General features: G+C 49.2%; 1 protein-coding gene across 1 annotated transcript in view; it reads right to left on the bottom strand.

The window, feature by feature from the left end:
• Slc7a5 (solute carrier family 7 member 5) overlaps positions 1-17,847 on the bottom strand; it is a 35,847-nt gene extending 18,000 nt beyond the window's left edge. The window contains exon 1 of the mRNA XM_057754244.1: positions 17,237-17,847. Coding sequence (XP_057610227.1) covers positions 17,237-17,768 — 532 coding nt within the window. The 5' untranslated portion in view covers positions 17,769-17,847. The remainder of the gene's footprint in view (positions 1-17,236) is intronic.
• Positions 17,848-18,328: the final 481 nt, after the last annotated feature.

The following is an 18,328-nucleotide window of genomic DNA, read 5'->3' as shown; positions in this document are numbered from 1 at the left end:
TTTGACTGGCATATATTGAACATGAAAAGCACAATTAATATTGTGTAGACTTCTGAGCAACTGGACACATAGGGTGAAGGCCTCAGGGACCCAGAAGGGCTTCAGATAGGCAGCTGAGATAAGACTGCCTGGTCCCCTAATGAACCCCAAGACCTTGGCAAGAGTGCATAGGTGTGGAGTAAGAAACTGGGGATTCAACACTGTGCTGTATGGAAACATAAATGAAAACACAGAGAAACCAACCATACTGACTCCACCACCTTGGAAGCAGCTAGGTCCCCATACTAGAGACCCCAGCTTCCTCTGCTCTGTCCCCAAGAGAACTAGGAAGCCTCTACACTCTACTCTGGGGGAGGGGGCAGTTCCTGGCTTGCCTTGGCCAAACATTAACCAGTACAGCATGCAGTCTAAGATGCCCACAGCAAGGTAGGGGTCTACCAGTATCCTGACTTCTCCAGGATGTAGGAAGAAGCTCATTGCTTCCCTACTGAGCAATTTCCAGAGAAGCCCAGCCGACTCAGGCCTCCCAGATGCAGGGAGGTATTTTCCCCTAGCTAGACTAATTACACATAATTTTGCAGTTTGGGAAATAAACCCAAAGACAGAAATCCACATTCATTATCTGAACTTGACCAACCTCAGGTGGAAGGGAAACAGGAAGACTTCCCTAGTGCTGGGGGTGGAAGCCACGGCAGTTGCTTTACCACCAGGAAGTCAGATCTCATTAGCATTGAGTCACCTCCCTCTTTATAGCTCTGGCTGATGCAACTCGGGCTGTGACTGTGCTCAGAGAAAGCGCCACTGGCTGGGGAGCTGCAGCTACTACAAAGACCTGCTTGAAAACTCCCACGTCTCCCAGAGTGAAAGGGTGAGAAGGGAATGCAGGATGAACACGAGTCCCCTTTGAAATGCCTCCCCATCAGCAGCCTTTGTTCCTTTACCCAGAGGACACCATTCTTCCAGCCAGCTTTCCTGAGACAGTCTCACATGTCCTGAGAGGTGAGACACAAAGCCCAGGATGCCAAGTCTCTCCTGACCCCATCTCCCCAGACACCAGGCTTCTGGCTGCAAGAGGCTGGCAGATTGCATCACTTCTCAGATCCCATTTGGCTGCGGTGAGCCAGCAGGAGGGGTGTTCCTAAGTCCTAAGCCACTGTGACTGCGCCACAGCCTTGGCAGCCGAGGGGAAAGTACAACACAGCCCTGGGCTCCAGATAATGTCTCTGCTGAGTGGCCCCGTGTGAGGTGTCCCTCTGAGCCTTTGAGGAAGGGAACGGGAACAGCGGGAACAGCGTGTCAGAGCACCGTCCCAGCTGTCAGAGGGCCCCTCCCCTACTGCGCCAACACCCTGCCATGCCTGAGGGCCAAGCCTAAAACAGCCTAACTCCTGGCCAAGTGGACAGAGGAGGGCCAGCACGTGCCAGGCCTTGGCAATTGGGGCTGAACTCTTCCTTCCTAGCTGCTGACTTCTCTGACCTTAGAATAAGACAGAACAAAAGGAACTCTATACTCTGTCTCTTATGAAAACCGAAGCAGGTGAGGAAACGGTAATGCTCACTGACTCGGTAACAAGCAAACAAGACTATTATTATTTCCCACAGCCCTGTTTTCCAAACAAAATAATCTGGACTAAATGAGTGAATTCATCTGAATCCAGGGGCTCCTGGCCTTCACAAGACACTGTCATGAGGCACTCAGAAGGCTGACCGGAAGGAACCTCAGTTCCCTACCCAGACAGTCTGCCGCCTCTCCACTGTTTCCCCATCAGAGACACAGGCAGCATGACTGACTGCTTTGACCCACTGCTGTTGATACACAGCCTCTGTCAGGGGGATAAGCGTGGCCAGGGCACAGAGGGTGGAAGCTGGTCCTCTTTGGAGTTCCCCACATGGTACCCCTAGATACGTGTGGTTGTGCTGGCTCTCGGTACCAGCTGGGCCAGTGAGATAAAGCCCAGAGCCTCATACCGCGTGCAGATAGCTAGATAGCTGGCAGGCCAGGCCCTCATCCCACAGGCCTAATAATGACTGTTCACACGGCACGTTAGTTTCATCCCTAGCCAGCTGCATGGTGACAGCACAGGGCTCCATGGCTCACACCTTACAAAGGTGCAGTGTGCCAGAGAGATACTTTACTGTCTGGCTAGGTCACCAGAACACAGTGCCCCAGTCACGGAAGAAGCCTTAGGGTCACCCTGACAGCTACAGCTGGAAGGGCATTAGGCACCAGGACACTGTGGATATGGTCTTCTGTTCTGGCTGGGGTCTGTACGAAGGTACTAGGATCTTTCCCCTCGAGAATCATACTCAGGGCAGAGACAGCCACCGAGGAGCTGCTGCCTCACGTATACCAATAGGCAAGCAGTAGAAACACACCAGGCAAATGAAGCTGGTCCTGCCCAGACTCCCCCAGCAGCACCAAATATCTCAAGGCTCCTGAGGGAGGGTAGAGGAAGTGGTTGGTGGCTTCACTGGTTCCAGGAAGCATGGCTGGGTTGTCCCTCAGGGCACTTCTCGCCCTGGACCAATAGCTGGACAAAGGTTTGAGTGTGGGCTGCCTCAGAGATCCCACTCAGCAGCGTTCTCATCAAACAACAGTCGGCATAGACCTGGGACTCTGTCTGGAAGTGAGTCTGGCTCCTGCAAGTGGTTCCATCTGAATCCAGTCAGGATACACAGGGACCCAAGACTAGTGGGCAACCCCGCTGGTGAACACAGGACTCCCTGAGGGCCAGCAGCATCTCCTGACTCCTTAAAGTCTAGGTGTCTCCAATGCTCCACTCAAGTCTCCCAGGGAGAGCCCACGAGAGCCTCAGTGAACCCCTCTGTGCACTGATTCAGCGTCTGCCTCGCAATAAATGGGGAGGTGTCTAGTGGCCAGTCACCCTAGCACTCATCTGGCCAGGCTCCCCAGGCGCTGGGAGAAACAGACAAACGACTATACCTTCTACCCAGCTAAGTCCAAGACAGCTGAGCTGCGATCAGCAAGATCCCACATGCTGAGGTCACTAGCCCTGGGCACCCACTCACACACCAGTGGGTGACTTCTCTAGGCTTCCTTTTCTGGGTTCCAGAGAAAACATGTGGCTGTACTGGCCTTCTCCACTTCTGGCCACTGAGGTCAGGAAACCTGCATGGTGTGAGGCAACTCCAGCATAGGCTGTCACTCGGATGGGTGACAAGCATACGTCTTGGCAGAGGACAGTTCTGCTATGGAGTCTCCAATGTTCTATGGATATGGTGACTAGCAGGCTGGTTGCACATGTTCTAATTCCCGTGTTACGCCCTCAGGCTCAAGTCTATGTGGTTTCTCCATTACCTTTCTCTTGCTGTGGGGGTGGGAAAGAGACTTCATATACACTAAGCACACACTTAGCACTAGCCAACCAAATACAGTTCCAGGGGTGCAGGAACCAGAGACTGTTCAAACAGGCCTGGCATATCTTTTCAATGGGCCCGAAAACGTCAGCTTAATAAACTGGAATTCACTAACACCTCAGTCCTGGGCCAAGGAAAACACCCACTCACCCCAGCGACTTCCTAAGACTTCTCAAGACAGAGGTCTGAAGGGTTCCTGGAAGCTCCAAAAGGCTGTCTGGCCTCCATAGCATACCTAACGCCTCTAAGCCTCTGCTGCCCATTCCACAAACAGAGCCCCAACTACTACCATATGGCTTAAATCCCATGCCACGGGCTTTGTGGCCCTTTTAATCTGATCCCTGCAACGCTGAGTATTCACAGAAACGAAGCTGTGTATGAAGTGATAAGGGCTCCTCACCACCAGCTAAGTGCAGAGACTCACACATCTACAGATGGCACCCCCAATTCCTCCATGGGTGAAGCTATCAAGAAAAAGCGAGTCACACCTGCTTCAGCACATAGCAGTTCGTGGGGAAGGAGACACCCAGATCCCTAAGTACCACAGCCTGTCATAGGACTAACCTTGATGTCCCTAATGCAGTACTAGAGCAGTCTAGCTGCAGGGGTCTGTGTGTGGGGCTGGATATTTGAAGCGTAGATGGCAGATGGCAGCAAACACTATGATAAACTTGCTGAATGTCAGGGTAGATTCAAGTGTCACAAGGATGCATACAATCTGTGTGTGTTAGAGCCGGAGGGGGCATGTAGCTCTTAATAACAGATTTGTGGGAGCCCATGTGTGACTCGGTTTCCATCTGGAGTCATTTCTGACTAGAAGTCATTTGAGTTCAAGCTTGCTTGCTCTGCTTCTCCCAGTAACTTTGAGTCAGGCTGTGTTAGTCCACAGAAAGATAATTTTTGCCCAGTTGAAAGAGCACACTTTTTTCCTATTAAGATTTGGGCTGGTGTGTGCCAGCCAGAGGCACTCCTCGTTAGAGATTAGAAGCTGCTTAGCTGAGTAAGATAATGCACCTGCTTGAACTTCCTCTCAAGGCCAGTGCAGGGAGGTGGTCAGCTGGCTGTCCTGCTCTTTGTTCTGCCTTTTGCCTGTAGTGTATGTGCTGCCTGAGAAATGAACTCAGGGCTGTCTGGTATTATCTGGTCCTCCAGGTCTATCCTATGTTTCTGTCTTCATTTCTCTTCATCAAACATTTCCTCAGCTCAGCGCTCCCTCCAAAGGAACCCCCAGCAGATTTCGACCGGAGTGGGCTCTGACAGAGTGGTGCCAAGTATGGAGTGGGGGGGGCACCAACGTGATGGTCGCCGTGGGGTGAAAGAGTGCACTCAGTAAAAGGGAGTTCTATGGCGAGCTTCGCCGGGAGCCCTGCGATGTAAATACAAAGGTAAGTAGATGCACGGGTCTACATACAAAAGAGGATGGCTGCGCAGTGTGAGAAAGTGTAAGAAGTAGCTACAGACCAAGGGACTGGTGAACAGTTCTTTCTACTGCATTTACTTAGCAATACTTTAAAAGCCAGAGATGCTAAGGTAAAGCATCAACAACTGTCTCAATTTCTAGAGTGTGAACATTCCTTATAGAGATTTCAAAGGTTAGGGTACTGAGGAAGGACAACAGCAATTGCTTCAGTTTTGAGATGTGTAAAGGATGTGCCCCAGCTCCCCGTGGAAGGGAGTGAGTCTAGAGATTTAGAGAGGTGTGTGAATGGATGAGCGCTCTTGGTCTGAGTTTAGACTTACTATGTTGCTGTTCTGTTTTATGTGTTGTGTCTTTGAAAAGCTTAAGTGGTACTGGTACCTGTTTGTCATTATGTCTATCAATCTTCTTCATTATCCTAGAGATGAGACAGGCTGCTCTAGCCTCCTGTGCATTTTTATTGCATAAGTTCCAAAATTTTGGGTCCTGAAGAAAAACTTCTCAATGGAGAAGTACAGCAAGGGCCACCCTACTCCTGCAAGGCGGGTGTGTGCACAGGCTGACCTGGGCAGAGCAGCGACTCTGGAAAGACATGCTCATGCGAACAGGGCGGTAGACAACTGACTGCTTGCAGTTGAAAAGCTGTATGAATGTGAAACAGAGAATCTGAGATTGTGGCTGGAGAAGTTATCAAATTATTTTTCAGGAATCTTGGCAGTCAAGGACACTCTGTGCCCACCAGCGCTGCTCCCCCTCTTTTCTTTTCTAAGCCAAGTTCTATTTCACTGTGATAACACTCAAGGTCTCTTCTGCTGGCCAGCAGTTTCTCATCTTAACCCTTCTCTGTCCTGATACTCCTTGAAAAAAATCTTGATTCATACCAACCTGTACACTTTGGGAAGCATTGATTTTAAACTAAAAGTCAGTCAAAGATGCACGATGTTTGGGGGGAAAATGTGCTTTCGTTTCCACAGGAAAAAAAAATATGGGTTTTAGTCATTTAGATCTGATGGGTTACAAATATTTGTCATCGGGATTAAGATAAAGAAAACTGCTAGTTTCAAAAGTTTCACACTGGTACAGGTTTATATGTCAATGCATATTTAAGTTATTCTTATTGTGATACATACATAAATATATATTATATTTTGGCTCTTGTTTGAAATGTTATCTATGCAATATTCTGGACCACTGAAAGAAATCAGAAGGAGACATTGATGGAGATTTGCATGCTGTCTGAAGGATAAGGGCACAAACAAGAAAGTAAAATAAAGTAGGAAAATGAATTTGTCTATGAGCAATGCTGAGTTTAAAAGAAAACTATAAAAACACTGGAGATTTTACCATGTTAATTCTGGTTGATTTTCTTCACTAGCGAGGCTGGTATTTGTCACTGTAGAGTAGTTATGCTAATAATGGGATCATGTTCTCTAAAGAAGGAAGACTGAGGTCCTAAATACAAGTAATTAATAAATCATCACATTGCAACCCTCTGAGTTACATCATTCTATATGATTGACCTCCCATGATATATGACAAGCTAAAGCTCTTAGCTATTCGGACTTCCATACAAGTTCAGACATGTTTCTTAAACACTGTCAACATTACTTCTGTGACCCATGAACGGAAACTGCAGTCTAACTGTTCCCACGATGGCTAATAATAGGACAAAGTGTTATATTATGAGTCTACATTAATTCTGAGGGTCTAAAATATAGAAAGGCCTGAGGACATCAATACAGGTTAGAAGGCTCTGAAGGCATAAAAGCTTGGATTATATGGATCTGAGAGGATATTCTCAAAAATATAGATACAATTTGTAAGAAATAATGGCTTAAGATGTATATAGAAATTATTACAAGATTTCTTTCCCCTTCCACAATATTATTATACTAGGATTACAAAACTTCAGAATTTAACATTAATAATGTTCTGACAAGCTAATAGAGCAGTGACTGCTTACTGTTTGGGTCACAAGCTCAAGATTTTAAATTTCTTTTGGTTGTCTTCTGAACATAGGTTACATGCTGTTTAGCCCAAATCTATAGTTTTTGCTAGGACTAAAGATGGAGTTTGCTCCTGTTGTTTTATGGATACCTATTACCTGCTTTGTCTACACTATGGATTTCAGTACAGATTGATAATGCTAATATATCTAAAACTTTTATGCTTTTCTTTTTATAAAATGGAAATTCATACAAACTTCAGAAAAGGGAGAGAATTATAAAACTTGGAGCCACTTCTCACGAGGTAAAAGGATGATGGTATTTTTCTCTCTCTCCTGGTCTTGGGACTCTTCCCCTTCCTTAATTATTGAGATTATGCATTTACAATTTTCAAATGAGTCCATGAATTTAACTTCTGTTCCCAGTCTGTATCTGTCTCACCAGGTTCCCACTTGGGGGACAAACACATCCAAGCATCAATGGCCGATAACAACCTGCTCCAAATGACTATGAGTCCTAAACTTGCTAAAACCTGACATGGACCAATCCAGCCAATGTGATTGCTGTCTTTTCAGGTTGTCTATGAATCAGATGCTTCTAAGTTCCCCATTGCCTTTGACTAACATTCTGGCCTTCCAGGGCCCTGAGAACAAGGTCCTAAGGTCAGCAGGAAGTAATTACAGAAATGAATACATTGTCCCTGTTCCCCCTCTGAAATATTAGATAAAAAGGGAATTTCTCTGACCGTCATCACAGGGATTTTGGTCATTGATGCGTTGAATAATGGTAATTCCTGTCTGGGTGCCATTAAACTAATGATGCTAAAACCCCAATATCAGCCTCTGGAACAAACTCATCTCAGGGATTTGAGATGATGTACTATGCAGGGGAAAGGACTTTTAAAAGGGCACATGGGAGTCTTAAGGCTCAATTAAAAACATAATAGAGGGGGCTGGAGAGATGGCTCAGAGGTTAAGAGCATTGCCTGCTCTTCCAAAGGTCCTGAGTTCAATTCCCAGCAACCACATGGTGGCTCACAACCATCTGCAATGGGGTCTGGTGCCCTCTTCTGGCCTGCAGGCATACACATGGACAGAATATTGTATACATAATAAATAAATAAATATTAAAAAAAAAACATAATAGAAAAGAGGGTGTTAGGGTTTATACCCAGTTACCATATATGCACTTTATTTTAAAATTTAAACTTTTAAAATGTGGTTCTCTGCGAGCAATCTGTCATGAATAGACTTCGGCAGGAAAGCACCACCACATCATTTGCTCAAGACTAATTAATACTTCACCCCCTCAACGGTAACCTCCATGCACAAAGTAACCGAGAGAGTCTGACAGAACTTTAGAGTGGAGATGACGTACTGGCATTATCCCATTAAAGTACAACATCACAGGGACATCACAGTACATTCTAGACTGATCTGGAAATCAAGAGGACTATAGTGACTCTTATCCTTTGTCTGCAGCAGAATCTTGAGACCAAGGACGGTGAACTGGAATCTGGTATTCCAATACAAAATTTCCACAGACTTACATTTGGAAACTTGCTGCCGCCACGGGAAAAGTGGCGGGACAATCCAGTTCTTCAAAACCCGTTTGCCCCCTGAAAGGAACTGTTTGGCTTGTGTCAAAGTACCCTATGTTCCTTTGGTGGGAGAGGTAAAAATCTCCATGAATGTTGCTTAATGTGTCATGTCTTGATTGCATTCTGACTAATTGTCAAGTGGATGATCATACCCATGTATTAAGTGTTAAAACAACCTCTTTTGGGGGGGGGGTGTCGAGACAGGGTTTCTCTGTATCTTTTTTTTTTAACTTTTTTTTTTTTTTTTAAGATTTATTTATTATGTACACAGTGTTCAGCCTCCATGTACGGCTGCAGGCCAGAAGAGGGCGCCAGATCTCATTACAGATGGTTGTGAACCACCATGTGGGTTGCTGGGAATTGAACTCAGGACCTCTGGAAGAGCAGTCAGTGCTCTTAACCTCTGAGCCATCTCTCCAGCCCCTGTATCTTTTTTTTTTTTTAAATTTATTATTTATTATGTATACAATATTCTGTCTGCATGTATGCCTGCAGGCCAGAAGAGGGCACCAGACCTCATTACAGATGGTTGTGAGCCACTATGTGGTTGCTGGGAATTGAACTCAGGACCTTTGGAAGAGCAGGCAATACTCTTAACCACTGAGCCATCTCTCCAGCCCCCATTTCTCTGTATCTTTAGAGCCTGTCCTGGAACTAACTCTTGTAGACCAGGCTGGCCTCAAACTCAGAGATCCACCTGCCTCTGCCTCCCAAGTGCTGGGATTAAAGGCATACCCACCACCACTCAGTCAACCTTCCTTTGTAATGCGTCTGCATGTAAAAGATCCATGGTTTGATGACAGAGTTACAAGTAATTGAAGAAATCAAGAAAGCTTTAAGCAGACAGAAACATGCTGCTGGATTAGTTGTAACACGAATGTCTGCTCTTGTTGCTATGCTCACTGCTACTGCAGTGGCTTCAGTGGCTTTGTCTCAGTCTATTCAAATGCAGGGCTTGTTAATCAATTACCTAAGAATGTTTCTATGACATTGGAGACACAAGAAGATACAGATGTAAAAATGGAACAAAACTGAGTGCCTTGTTTGATGTGGTACAATCTCTGGGAGATGAGCTCCACAGCCTAAGGACCAGAGCACAGCTGAGACGTCAAGCTAACTATGAATGGATCCGTATCACTTCGTCTGTGTATAATGCAAGCGTTATCGTTTGGGAGAGAGTTAAAACACATCCTGAGGGAATCTGGCATGATTCTAACGAATCTTTAGATTTGGCTAAATTACATCAAGACATTTTGGAATTGAAAAAGGCTAAATTAGATTTGGATGCAGCAAAAGCAGCTGAAGGTATTTTGGAGAAATTTAAGAAGGCTGTTGCATCATGGTCAGCACTAACTTCACTTCTTAGTAGTACTGCAGTTGCTGGAGCTTGTGTTCTTTTGGACATAATTTGTTTACCTGTAGTTTTCAAGCTGATTATGAACTCACTGTAGATAGTGGGCTAAGAACCTCATGGAGTAAAACTCGGCACACTTCCCTAAACAACTTATTGCCAGAGACTGTCAATCAGAGACGGGTGAGTTTTCTTTGCCTCTTTTCGAACTAAGACAGGAGGTGGACCTCTAGGATCCATTTTCCCATGACGGGTAAGACTAGAGTGCGTAAGGAACCTCCAAGGCAGACACAGTCTTCTGAGGGACTGAGAGGTCCTTAAAAAATATAAAAAGCGGGGAATGTGGGAGAGCTCACGTGTGACTCGGTTTCCATCTGGAGTCATTTCTGACTTGAAGTCATTTGAGTTCAAGCTTGCCTACTCTGCTTCTCCTAGTAACCTTGAGAGCTATGAGTAACATCTGTGTTAGCCCATAGAAAGAGCATTTTTGCCCAGTTGAAAGAGCACATTTTTCTACTAAGATTTGGGCTGGTGTGTGCCAGCCAGAGGCACTCCTCGTTAGAGATTAGAAGCTGCTTAGCTGAGTAAGACAATGCACCTGCTTGAACTTCCTCCCAAGGCCAGTGCAGGGAGGTGGTCAGCTGGCTGTCCTGCTCTTTGTTCTGCCTTTTGCCTGTAGTGTATGTGCTGCCTGAGAAATGAACTCAGGGCTGTCTGGTATTATCTGGTCCTCCAGGTCTATCCTATGTTTCTGTCTTCATTTCTCTTCATCAAACATTTCCTCAGCTCAGTCCCCCTCCCAGGGAACCCCCAGCTGACTTCTGCCGACGTGGATGCTGACACAGACTCCAAGGCCCCTCTCCATCTCAGTCAGGTCCAAAAGGTGCAGGGAGAAGAGCCAGGGCAGAATCTCTGGGCTTAGGGGAGTTGCCAGCTGACTGGGCCTAACAATCCAGGACACCACTGTACAGCACTTTAGGAAACTGTTCCGCTCAGCAGGTGTGCCCCTGCAGGCTCTACCTTACCCATGGCTGTGAGAACTGTCAACCCCACCCTGGGCCACACACAAGTCTAGGGGACTCACAGCTCAAGACACAGAGTCAGGTACTGGCTCAGGCCATTTCTGTGGCCCTGAATTCTCACACACAAGCCAGGCTAATGAGACCCCAGAGAACTCCTAGGCCCTTCTGCTCCTGCAGCTGAAGGCAGGCCTCTCACTGACCACGAGCAGCTGCCACACCATGAGGTCTTAGCAGTGACAGATGCTGGCCAGGCCCAAGGTCAGATGACTCAGTGTGGATCAGGTTGCACACACCAGGATCTGAGAACTGGAATGGGAAATCCGGCTAATTCTTTGCATAGCAGCAAATCCTGGAAGAGGGGAAAGTGTGGGCACGGCACAGAAAAGTACCCAGTCAATGGTATTTATCAGGTCTGACGGCTGGTGCTCAGGAATGAGGCATCTCAGGCTCTCCGTCTCCCTGTGGCACACAGATGTGCTGTGTCTGGCTACCTGGAAAGCAACAGCTCAGAACACTGCTAGGAGACAAGGGCTTCTGGGTGTGAGTCCTCCGCTTGGGTCAGGGCACTGGAAGGAGCAAAAGTGTCTAGGGGAATCTATCAGAGGCTGGCACGCACGACTAGAATGGGTAAGACCCGGGACATGGAACACTGTTCTTGAGGCAGCTTCCCTCAGCCAGCAATCCACAAAGCTCTGGGACCAGTCTTGCTGAGTGGGGGCGCTGTGTCACCCCTATAGTGTCCCAGAGGTGAATAAGGAGGAGGTATCAACCTCCAGGACTTCCAGGGTGGACCGATGGCTGTGTAAAGCCCATCCCAGCGGAGACTGTGGCAGGGGGTGGAGGAGTGGCTGGCCAGCTTCCTACAGACACCCAGAGGGAAGAAGCCCTTCCTCTACTGGAAACTCTGAGCAGCCCGCAACCTTATGCTAGCAGAATAGATTCCCAGATGTCGAAACCAAGGTCACCCTAGGACCCTGACACAACAGGTAACAGACCCTGCCCAGAGGCGTTGCTGGGTGCTCCCAGTCGAACTCCTGACTCAGTTTAGCTAGCTGTGAGCTATGGGAATGATTAGCAGAGGAAATACACAGAGGCCAGGAATGTGCCACCCAGAAGCAATGCTTTCAGGGTGCTCGCCCTCACCTGTGCCTCAGGGCCTGGGCAGAGAGCCTGGGCATAATCCGCCCACCCCTCAAGGGCTAGAATGCTTTAATGCCTAAATGCCTGCCTTGTTTCTCGCCTGTCCTGGTCACAGGTTCTGTGAACTATTCATGTCTGGGCCCCAGATCCCGTGACTGGGTGTCATCGCTCAGTGTGCGTGCATTTTCATGTCTGGCTGGGAAAGCCGACTTCACTGCTAATTCCTGAGCTGTCGTCAGCAGTATTGGGCTTATGGCTCCAGACACTGGGGCCCCTGGCACCTTAGCAACAACAGAGCCTTGGCCTCAGCCCAGCCATGGCAGTGGCAGTGCCCGGAAACTCCAACTCAGGACTGAGGAGTGGGGTCTACAGCAGAGGCAGTCTTGTGGGGGCAGAAACCAGCAGGTGACTTGAAAAGAAAGGGCAAAAAGCCAGGCCATCCCCATTCTCTCTAGCTTTTACTCAGCTGACCCACTGACCTGGTCAGCAGAGCCTGGCCAGCCCAATGGCCGTCGGAAACCCAGGCAGGGTTGAGCGGGAGTCTACACTTCTTCACCCAGACCCCACCACAGGCAGTTTATGCCCTGCAGCCCAAGCTTCAGAGGAAAGGAGGCTGCTGACATCCTCCAGAGTTTCTTTCTCCTTTCTCTCAGTGCAGAAGTGGGGCTGCTCCATGGGAAGAAGGCGCAGATACACGGGACAGAGCACAGAAGATGACACTTGAATCCCGTGTGACTGTGGTGCACGCTAAATAAAACTCTCCACCAACATCCAGGCAGGATGGACCCTAATTCTACAGAGTTACAAGTGGAGGTTCAGAGGGTCCTTGTGGAGTTGTCCAATAAGAAACACAATGCTTCTAATCTGATACCAGGTGGGAAACAGCTCAGGCTACAGGTCCCCAGGCACATGCCAGCTAAGAAAGTCCTGCCCGACTATTTAGTGGAGAGTCAGGAGTAGTGAGTTTCCTGGCACTGGGGAGTCCAGGACAGCCAGTCACCTGAGATCAAACTTTAGCAGGTAAGGTCCCATCCTCCACCCAGCCAGGAAAAGGATAGGATGTTGCAGACCAGTCTGCAGGCCACAACCTTTACACTGGGAAAAGAGACTAGTGGCAGAGAAACAGTGAGCCTGCTCAGACTCCTCCCTCTAGGGGCTTCTCTCCAGAGAGAACTGGCCACACCCAGAGCCTGGATAGCTCTGGAGTCTAGGCTGCTACACTCCTGCGCACCTCAGCACAGACAGCCGAGGCCCTTTGAGATTAGATAAATCCCAGCCCAGACAGAATCTCAGCTCCAGTTTGTAGAATTCTGCAACAAGACAAATCCAGGCACTAAGCTAGAGTCATGTGAGTAGAAGGACTCTGAATCGAAAAAACACCCCAGAAGAGCTGCCTGGAGGCAGGACTACAATGCATGCATTTGCTTGGTGAATGACTCATAAGGGAAGGTGCAGCTCACGTGGGGGGAGTGCCATGGTGTGCAGGTGGTCCTGGATGCCATTAAAAAAAAAAAAAAAAAAAAAAGCAGGGGCAGGGGGGAGTGCCATGATGTACAGATGGTCCTGGATGCCATTAAAAAAAAAAAAAAAAGGCTGGGAGCTGGGCAGTGGTGGCACACGCCTTTAATCCCAGCACTCGGGGGCAGAGGCAGGTGGATCTCTGTGAGTTCGAGGCCAGCCTGGTCTACAAGAGCGAGTTTCAGAAGCAGGCCGGGCAGGCCATGAAGAATCAACAGGTAAGCAACATTCCTCCATGGCTTCTGCATCAATTTACTGCCTCTAAGTTCCTGCACCGACTTCTCTGAATGACAGACTATAAGTTGTTAAGATGAAATAAAAACTTTTCCTCTTTTCTTCCAAGTTGCTTTTGGTCATGGTGTTGTGTTCGTCACAGCAGTACAAACTTACCCAAGACACTGGGCTCCAAGTCAACTTGACACTACGCAAGATACTGAGCTTCGCTTAGGCAAGAACAAGCCACACAACCCAGGCCTCTCTCATACAGGCACATGGCCATCCAGAAAATGTGGAAAGCAAGTCTTCTCATCTTTATGAAACACTTGCCACACAGTAGTGGCGCACGCCTTTAATCCCAGCACTTGGGAGGCAGAGGCAGGTGGATCTTTGTGAGTTTGAGGCAAGCTTGGTCTATAAGAGCTAGTTCCAGGACAGGCTCCAAAGCTACAGAGAAACCCTGTCTAAAAAGGCCACAAAAACAAACAAACAAACCAAAAAAAAAAAAAAAAAAAAAAAAAAACCTCATGAAAGACAGACAGACAGACTCCTCACCAGGTTTCCCACATCAGGTCCAAGGATACAGGGTGGGATCCAGGCTCACTGTAAGGGAGATGGCATCTACCTCTGCCATGAGTGGGTTTACTCTGAGCTAACGTCAAGTCATTTCCCAATACAGTTTTAACTGGGTAAAGGAAAAGTGTGGAGAGACAAGCACCGCGAACAACAGAAACCAGACCTCTGCTCTAAAATCTGACTCCTGGTGTTGCCCCAGGGCCTTTCCCAAGGCATGGAAACCAGGGAGCGCTACGCTATGTTCCCCAGAAGCGCCCTCCAGAAAGAACAGGGCACTCACTGGCATATATTCAAGAGTACCAGCCTCCCCACCCAACACCCAGGCCCTGAAAGACTTTCCAGCCCTTCTGGCCTCCACTAGGGGTCCTCTTGCCTCCCCAAGCCTAGCTCCCTTTCTAGACTTCTGCCTGTTTTAAGCAGGCATAGATGAGGCCCTCATTCCAACTGGAAGGCAGCGGCAGACACATAGCTGTGGTTCGCAGAAACAGAACTGTCTGCAGCACCTGTCAAGTGAAGACCAAGTGAGCAGACAGAGGATGACTGACAGGTCTCTCACCTTGGCACTCCAGAACTCAGGCCATGGGATGTCCATTCTAGAACTTCCCAGAGGGTTCTACCCATAGCAGCCACAAAGGATTGAAAGAAAGCTACATAAGATGGTTTTTAAAAACCCTGTGTCGTGGGGTTGGAGAAATGGATCAATGGTTAAAAGCAATGGGTGCTCTTCCAGAGGACTGGGGTTCAATCCCCAGCACCCAGATAGTAGATTACAGCTGTCTGTAACTCTCTCTTCTGGTCTCCACAGGCAATGGACACAGGTGTACACAGACACACATGCAGACAAGACACTCATATACATAATTTTTTAATTTAAACAAAACAAAAAAAAACCCACCAAACCCTGGGATCACAAAAGAAGTCCTTGAGAAAGTGACTTGCTGCAGGCTCCATGGAAGGCACTAGCTCCTCACTATCCCCCCACCCCTCGTGTCATGCCCCCACCCCCCCCACCCAGTTCATCCTTAAGGCTTCGAAACTCCCAAATGCTGCATAAGTTTGTTGGAACCCTAAATGAAGCTTTCCTGAAGAGTTGAAACATGTTGGGTCCCCGCAGGCTTTAAAGGTGTCTATTATGATCCAATTGGGACTTACCATTAGCCACAGGGTGGGAGTGACAGTAAGGTGGAGCTCATGTTTACATAAGTTCAATATTTAAGCAATTATCCATCCACGTTATTTTATTTGGTTTCTTGAAGACAGGGTTTCTCTGTGTAGCCCCTGGCTGTCCTGGAGCTCTGTAGACCAGGCTCGCGTGGCCTAAAACTCAGATCCGCCTGCCTCTGCGCTGGGATTAGAGTGCGCCATCACTGCCGGCTTTTTATTATTATTAGAAAGAAGACATTTAGGCCAGCAAGATGGTTCGGAGAATAAAAGGGCTTGCTGCCAAATATGAAGATCTGAGTTCTATCCCAGGGACTCACACGGTGGAAAGTATCATCTGACCGCCACCAGTGTGCAAAATGAAACACTGAAAAACATCTTTAAAAGAGAGAGAGAGAAAGAGAGGACCTTTGCAGACCCTTCACCTCCCTGCCTCCCGTGGGCAAGCATCGTTTCCTACAGTTGACTAGGATCTGCAGAAGCAGAAACCAGCTTTCTATGTCCTCTCTGACCGGAGTGTGAGTTCTTTAAAGATGCCCGTGCCAACTTGGCATGGTGGTGCACACACTTACTCCCTGCACGTGGGAGGCAGAAAGAGGCAAGTTGTGGGCCAGCCAGGGCTACACAGTGAGACCCTGTCTCAAAAACAAACAAAAAACGCTAAAGATACCGGTGCCATTCCCTATCTTGCCTAACGGCCAAGTAATTCCAATTAATGGTGAAAGCTGGATAGTTCAAATTCTGACCCGACAAGGGCAGTGATGCACACTGTTCCAAAGCGAGACTGTTCCTGGCCAGCCCAGCGCTTTTGCTGACCAACCGTGACTATGACCATTTCCTTTTTTACACACAAAGCAAGCAAACAGCATGAAGACCATGGAGACCTTATCGTGATCACCCTGTCAGTCTCTGGCCAGCACCAGAGAGCAGAGCGGAGGTCTCAGAACTGAAGAGCACGCCTCGCCTGAAGGCTATGTAACTTACAACAAGGGACTAGTCTCACTCACACCGAAGTGCCAACAAGCATTGCCATTCAGTGACCTCCATGGCTCAAAACCCCAAACTTTAAGTGTGGCCCTGCTGCCCTAGCACCCTCTCCTTGTGTCCATTATCCAGGCAAACAGATAAATTTGTCTTTGCTGAATGAACTCATCTGTAAATTCTGAAAGAAGCATGATTTCCAGGTTGTCCCCCCATCAGCTGGCATTTGCTTCAAATGATCACATCCACCCCCCATGAAAAATCTCCCAACTGTTTTTAGAAAGCAGAAACCAATCCTTCCTGACCTATGAGTTCTGTAAGGCCTACACTCAGCAGCTGTTACCTGGCACATCTTGGGAGCCCCAAGCCCACCCACAGACTGTCTACAGCTAAGCGCCAGTCCTTTACTGATTGGCAGTCTTTATAGGATTTTGCTGCTCAGTTCTAAGGAGCAAGCAGCTTTCACTACCACACACGTTTATTACTACCGTTTCTCATGCGTCAGCCCAAGCACTAATTCCCGACAGGCCAGTCTGAAGAACGTAAGGCTTTTTTTTTTTTAACTGTAATTTCCCTCTTAGTAACCAGTCAGCGATTGAAGCTGAAACAGGAAACTGGCATACACACTCCACGTGGTGCTTTGAAAGGGGCAGGGAATATTGCCTGTTCATAATCAGGTCGGGAAGCAGGACGCCCTCCGCAGAGTCAGACTCGGCACCCTCTGAGGTCTCGCGAGGGCTGACCCGAAAGTGTAGACACTGTGAATGAGTTAATGAAACGCACGTGGCTACGGGAACCTGTGACTTTAGCCTGAAACTGCTGAGAGAGACGGAAGATGCTGGGGTGGGCACGCGGGATGAACTGTAGGGACAGGGACCTCGGCACTCGCCCGCCCCTTCCAGCCCGGACCCGGGCCCGGGCCCCTACTTACGCACGCAGAGGCAGGCCACGAGCTTGGCTGCCTCCTCAGGCACTGGACAGGTGGGGAAGATCGGCTTGAGCAGGTACGTGGCGAAGACCAGCGCCACGATGTACTGCGAGGAGGGTCGAATGATAAGCAGCTCAATCCAGAGCTTGAGGAAGGCGGGCAGCGAGCCATAGACCTCCAACATGTAGGCATAGTCGCCGCCGGACTTGGAGATGGTGGTGCCCAGCTCGGCGTAACAGAGCGCGCCCACGATGGAGAAGACACCGCACACAGCCCACACCACCAGCGCCAACCCGGGTGAGCCCGCCTCCTTGAGCACGCCCGTGGGCGTAACGAAGATGCCCGAGCCGATGATGGTGCCCACGATGATGGCCACACCGTTGAGCAGAGTGATGTTGCGCTGCAGAGTCACGCCTTCGCCCCCAGAGTCCTCTCCGTCCGCGCGCCGCCCCTCCAGCATCTTCTCCCGCGCCTGCTTCTCTTCCTCCGCCGCCGGGGCCGCCACCGCGCGCCGCTTCGCGCCCGCGCCGGCCATGCTCTCGGCGTTCCCGGCTCGGCCTGGATGCCCGGCGTGCGCGCGGCCGAGCCGCTCTCGGCGTACAGAGAATCGCGTTTACGCCCTTAACCAGCCTCTCTGCCTTGCCTTTTATCCTCGCCGTTACTCACTCGCCGGGCCCCGCCCATCACCGCCGCCGTTGGTCGGTCCGCGAAAGCTCCACCCACCTCCTTCCTCGTGACCCCGCCTCCTCCGCGGGCCCCGCCCTCAGGCCTGTTAGAGCGCGTGGCGCGGGAGCTTCTGACTGGAGACGCGCGTGGGGAGCACAGGTCCTCACAAGTCTCTCTGTGCGGGATACTGGGGGGGCCAGACTGTAAGGGCGTGGTTCTCCCGCCTCTTTCTGCCCCAGGTGAAGCCAGTGGTGCAGAGGACTCGCCAGGGGTCAAAGTACCGGAAGGGTGGTAGAGGATGCACGCCTACCACCTGCAGGGAATCCAGTGGGAATCCAGGCATTGCCTGGCTGGTACCGAGAGGGAACTTGTCTCCCCTCCCTCCAGTCTGCGCAGCCAGTGCTTCTGGGAGGTGGAGGGTGGGTACAG

This window comes from Chionomys nivalis, chromosome 21 (genome assembly GCF_950005125.1).
Source record: "Chionomys nivalis chromosome 21, mChiNiv1.1, whole genome shotgun sequence".
Taxonomy (NCBI): Eukaryota; Metazoa; Chordata; class Mammalia; order Rodentia; family Cricetidae; genus Chionomys; species Chionomys nivalis.
Note: the sequence above shows the minus strand (reverse complement) of the source record. Positions and strands in the feature narration are given on the sequence as shown.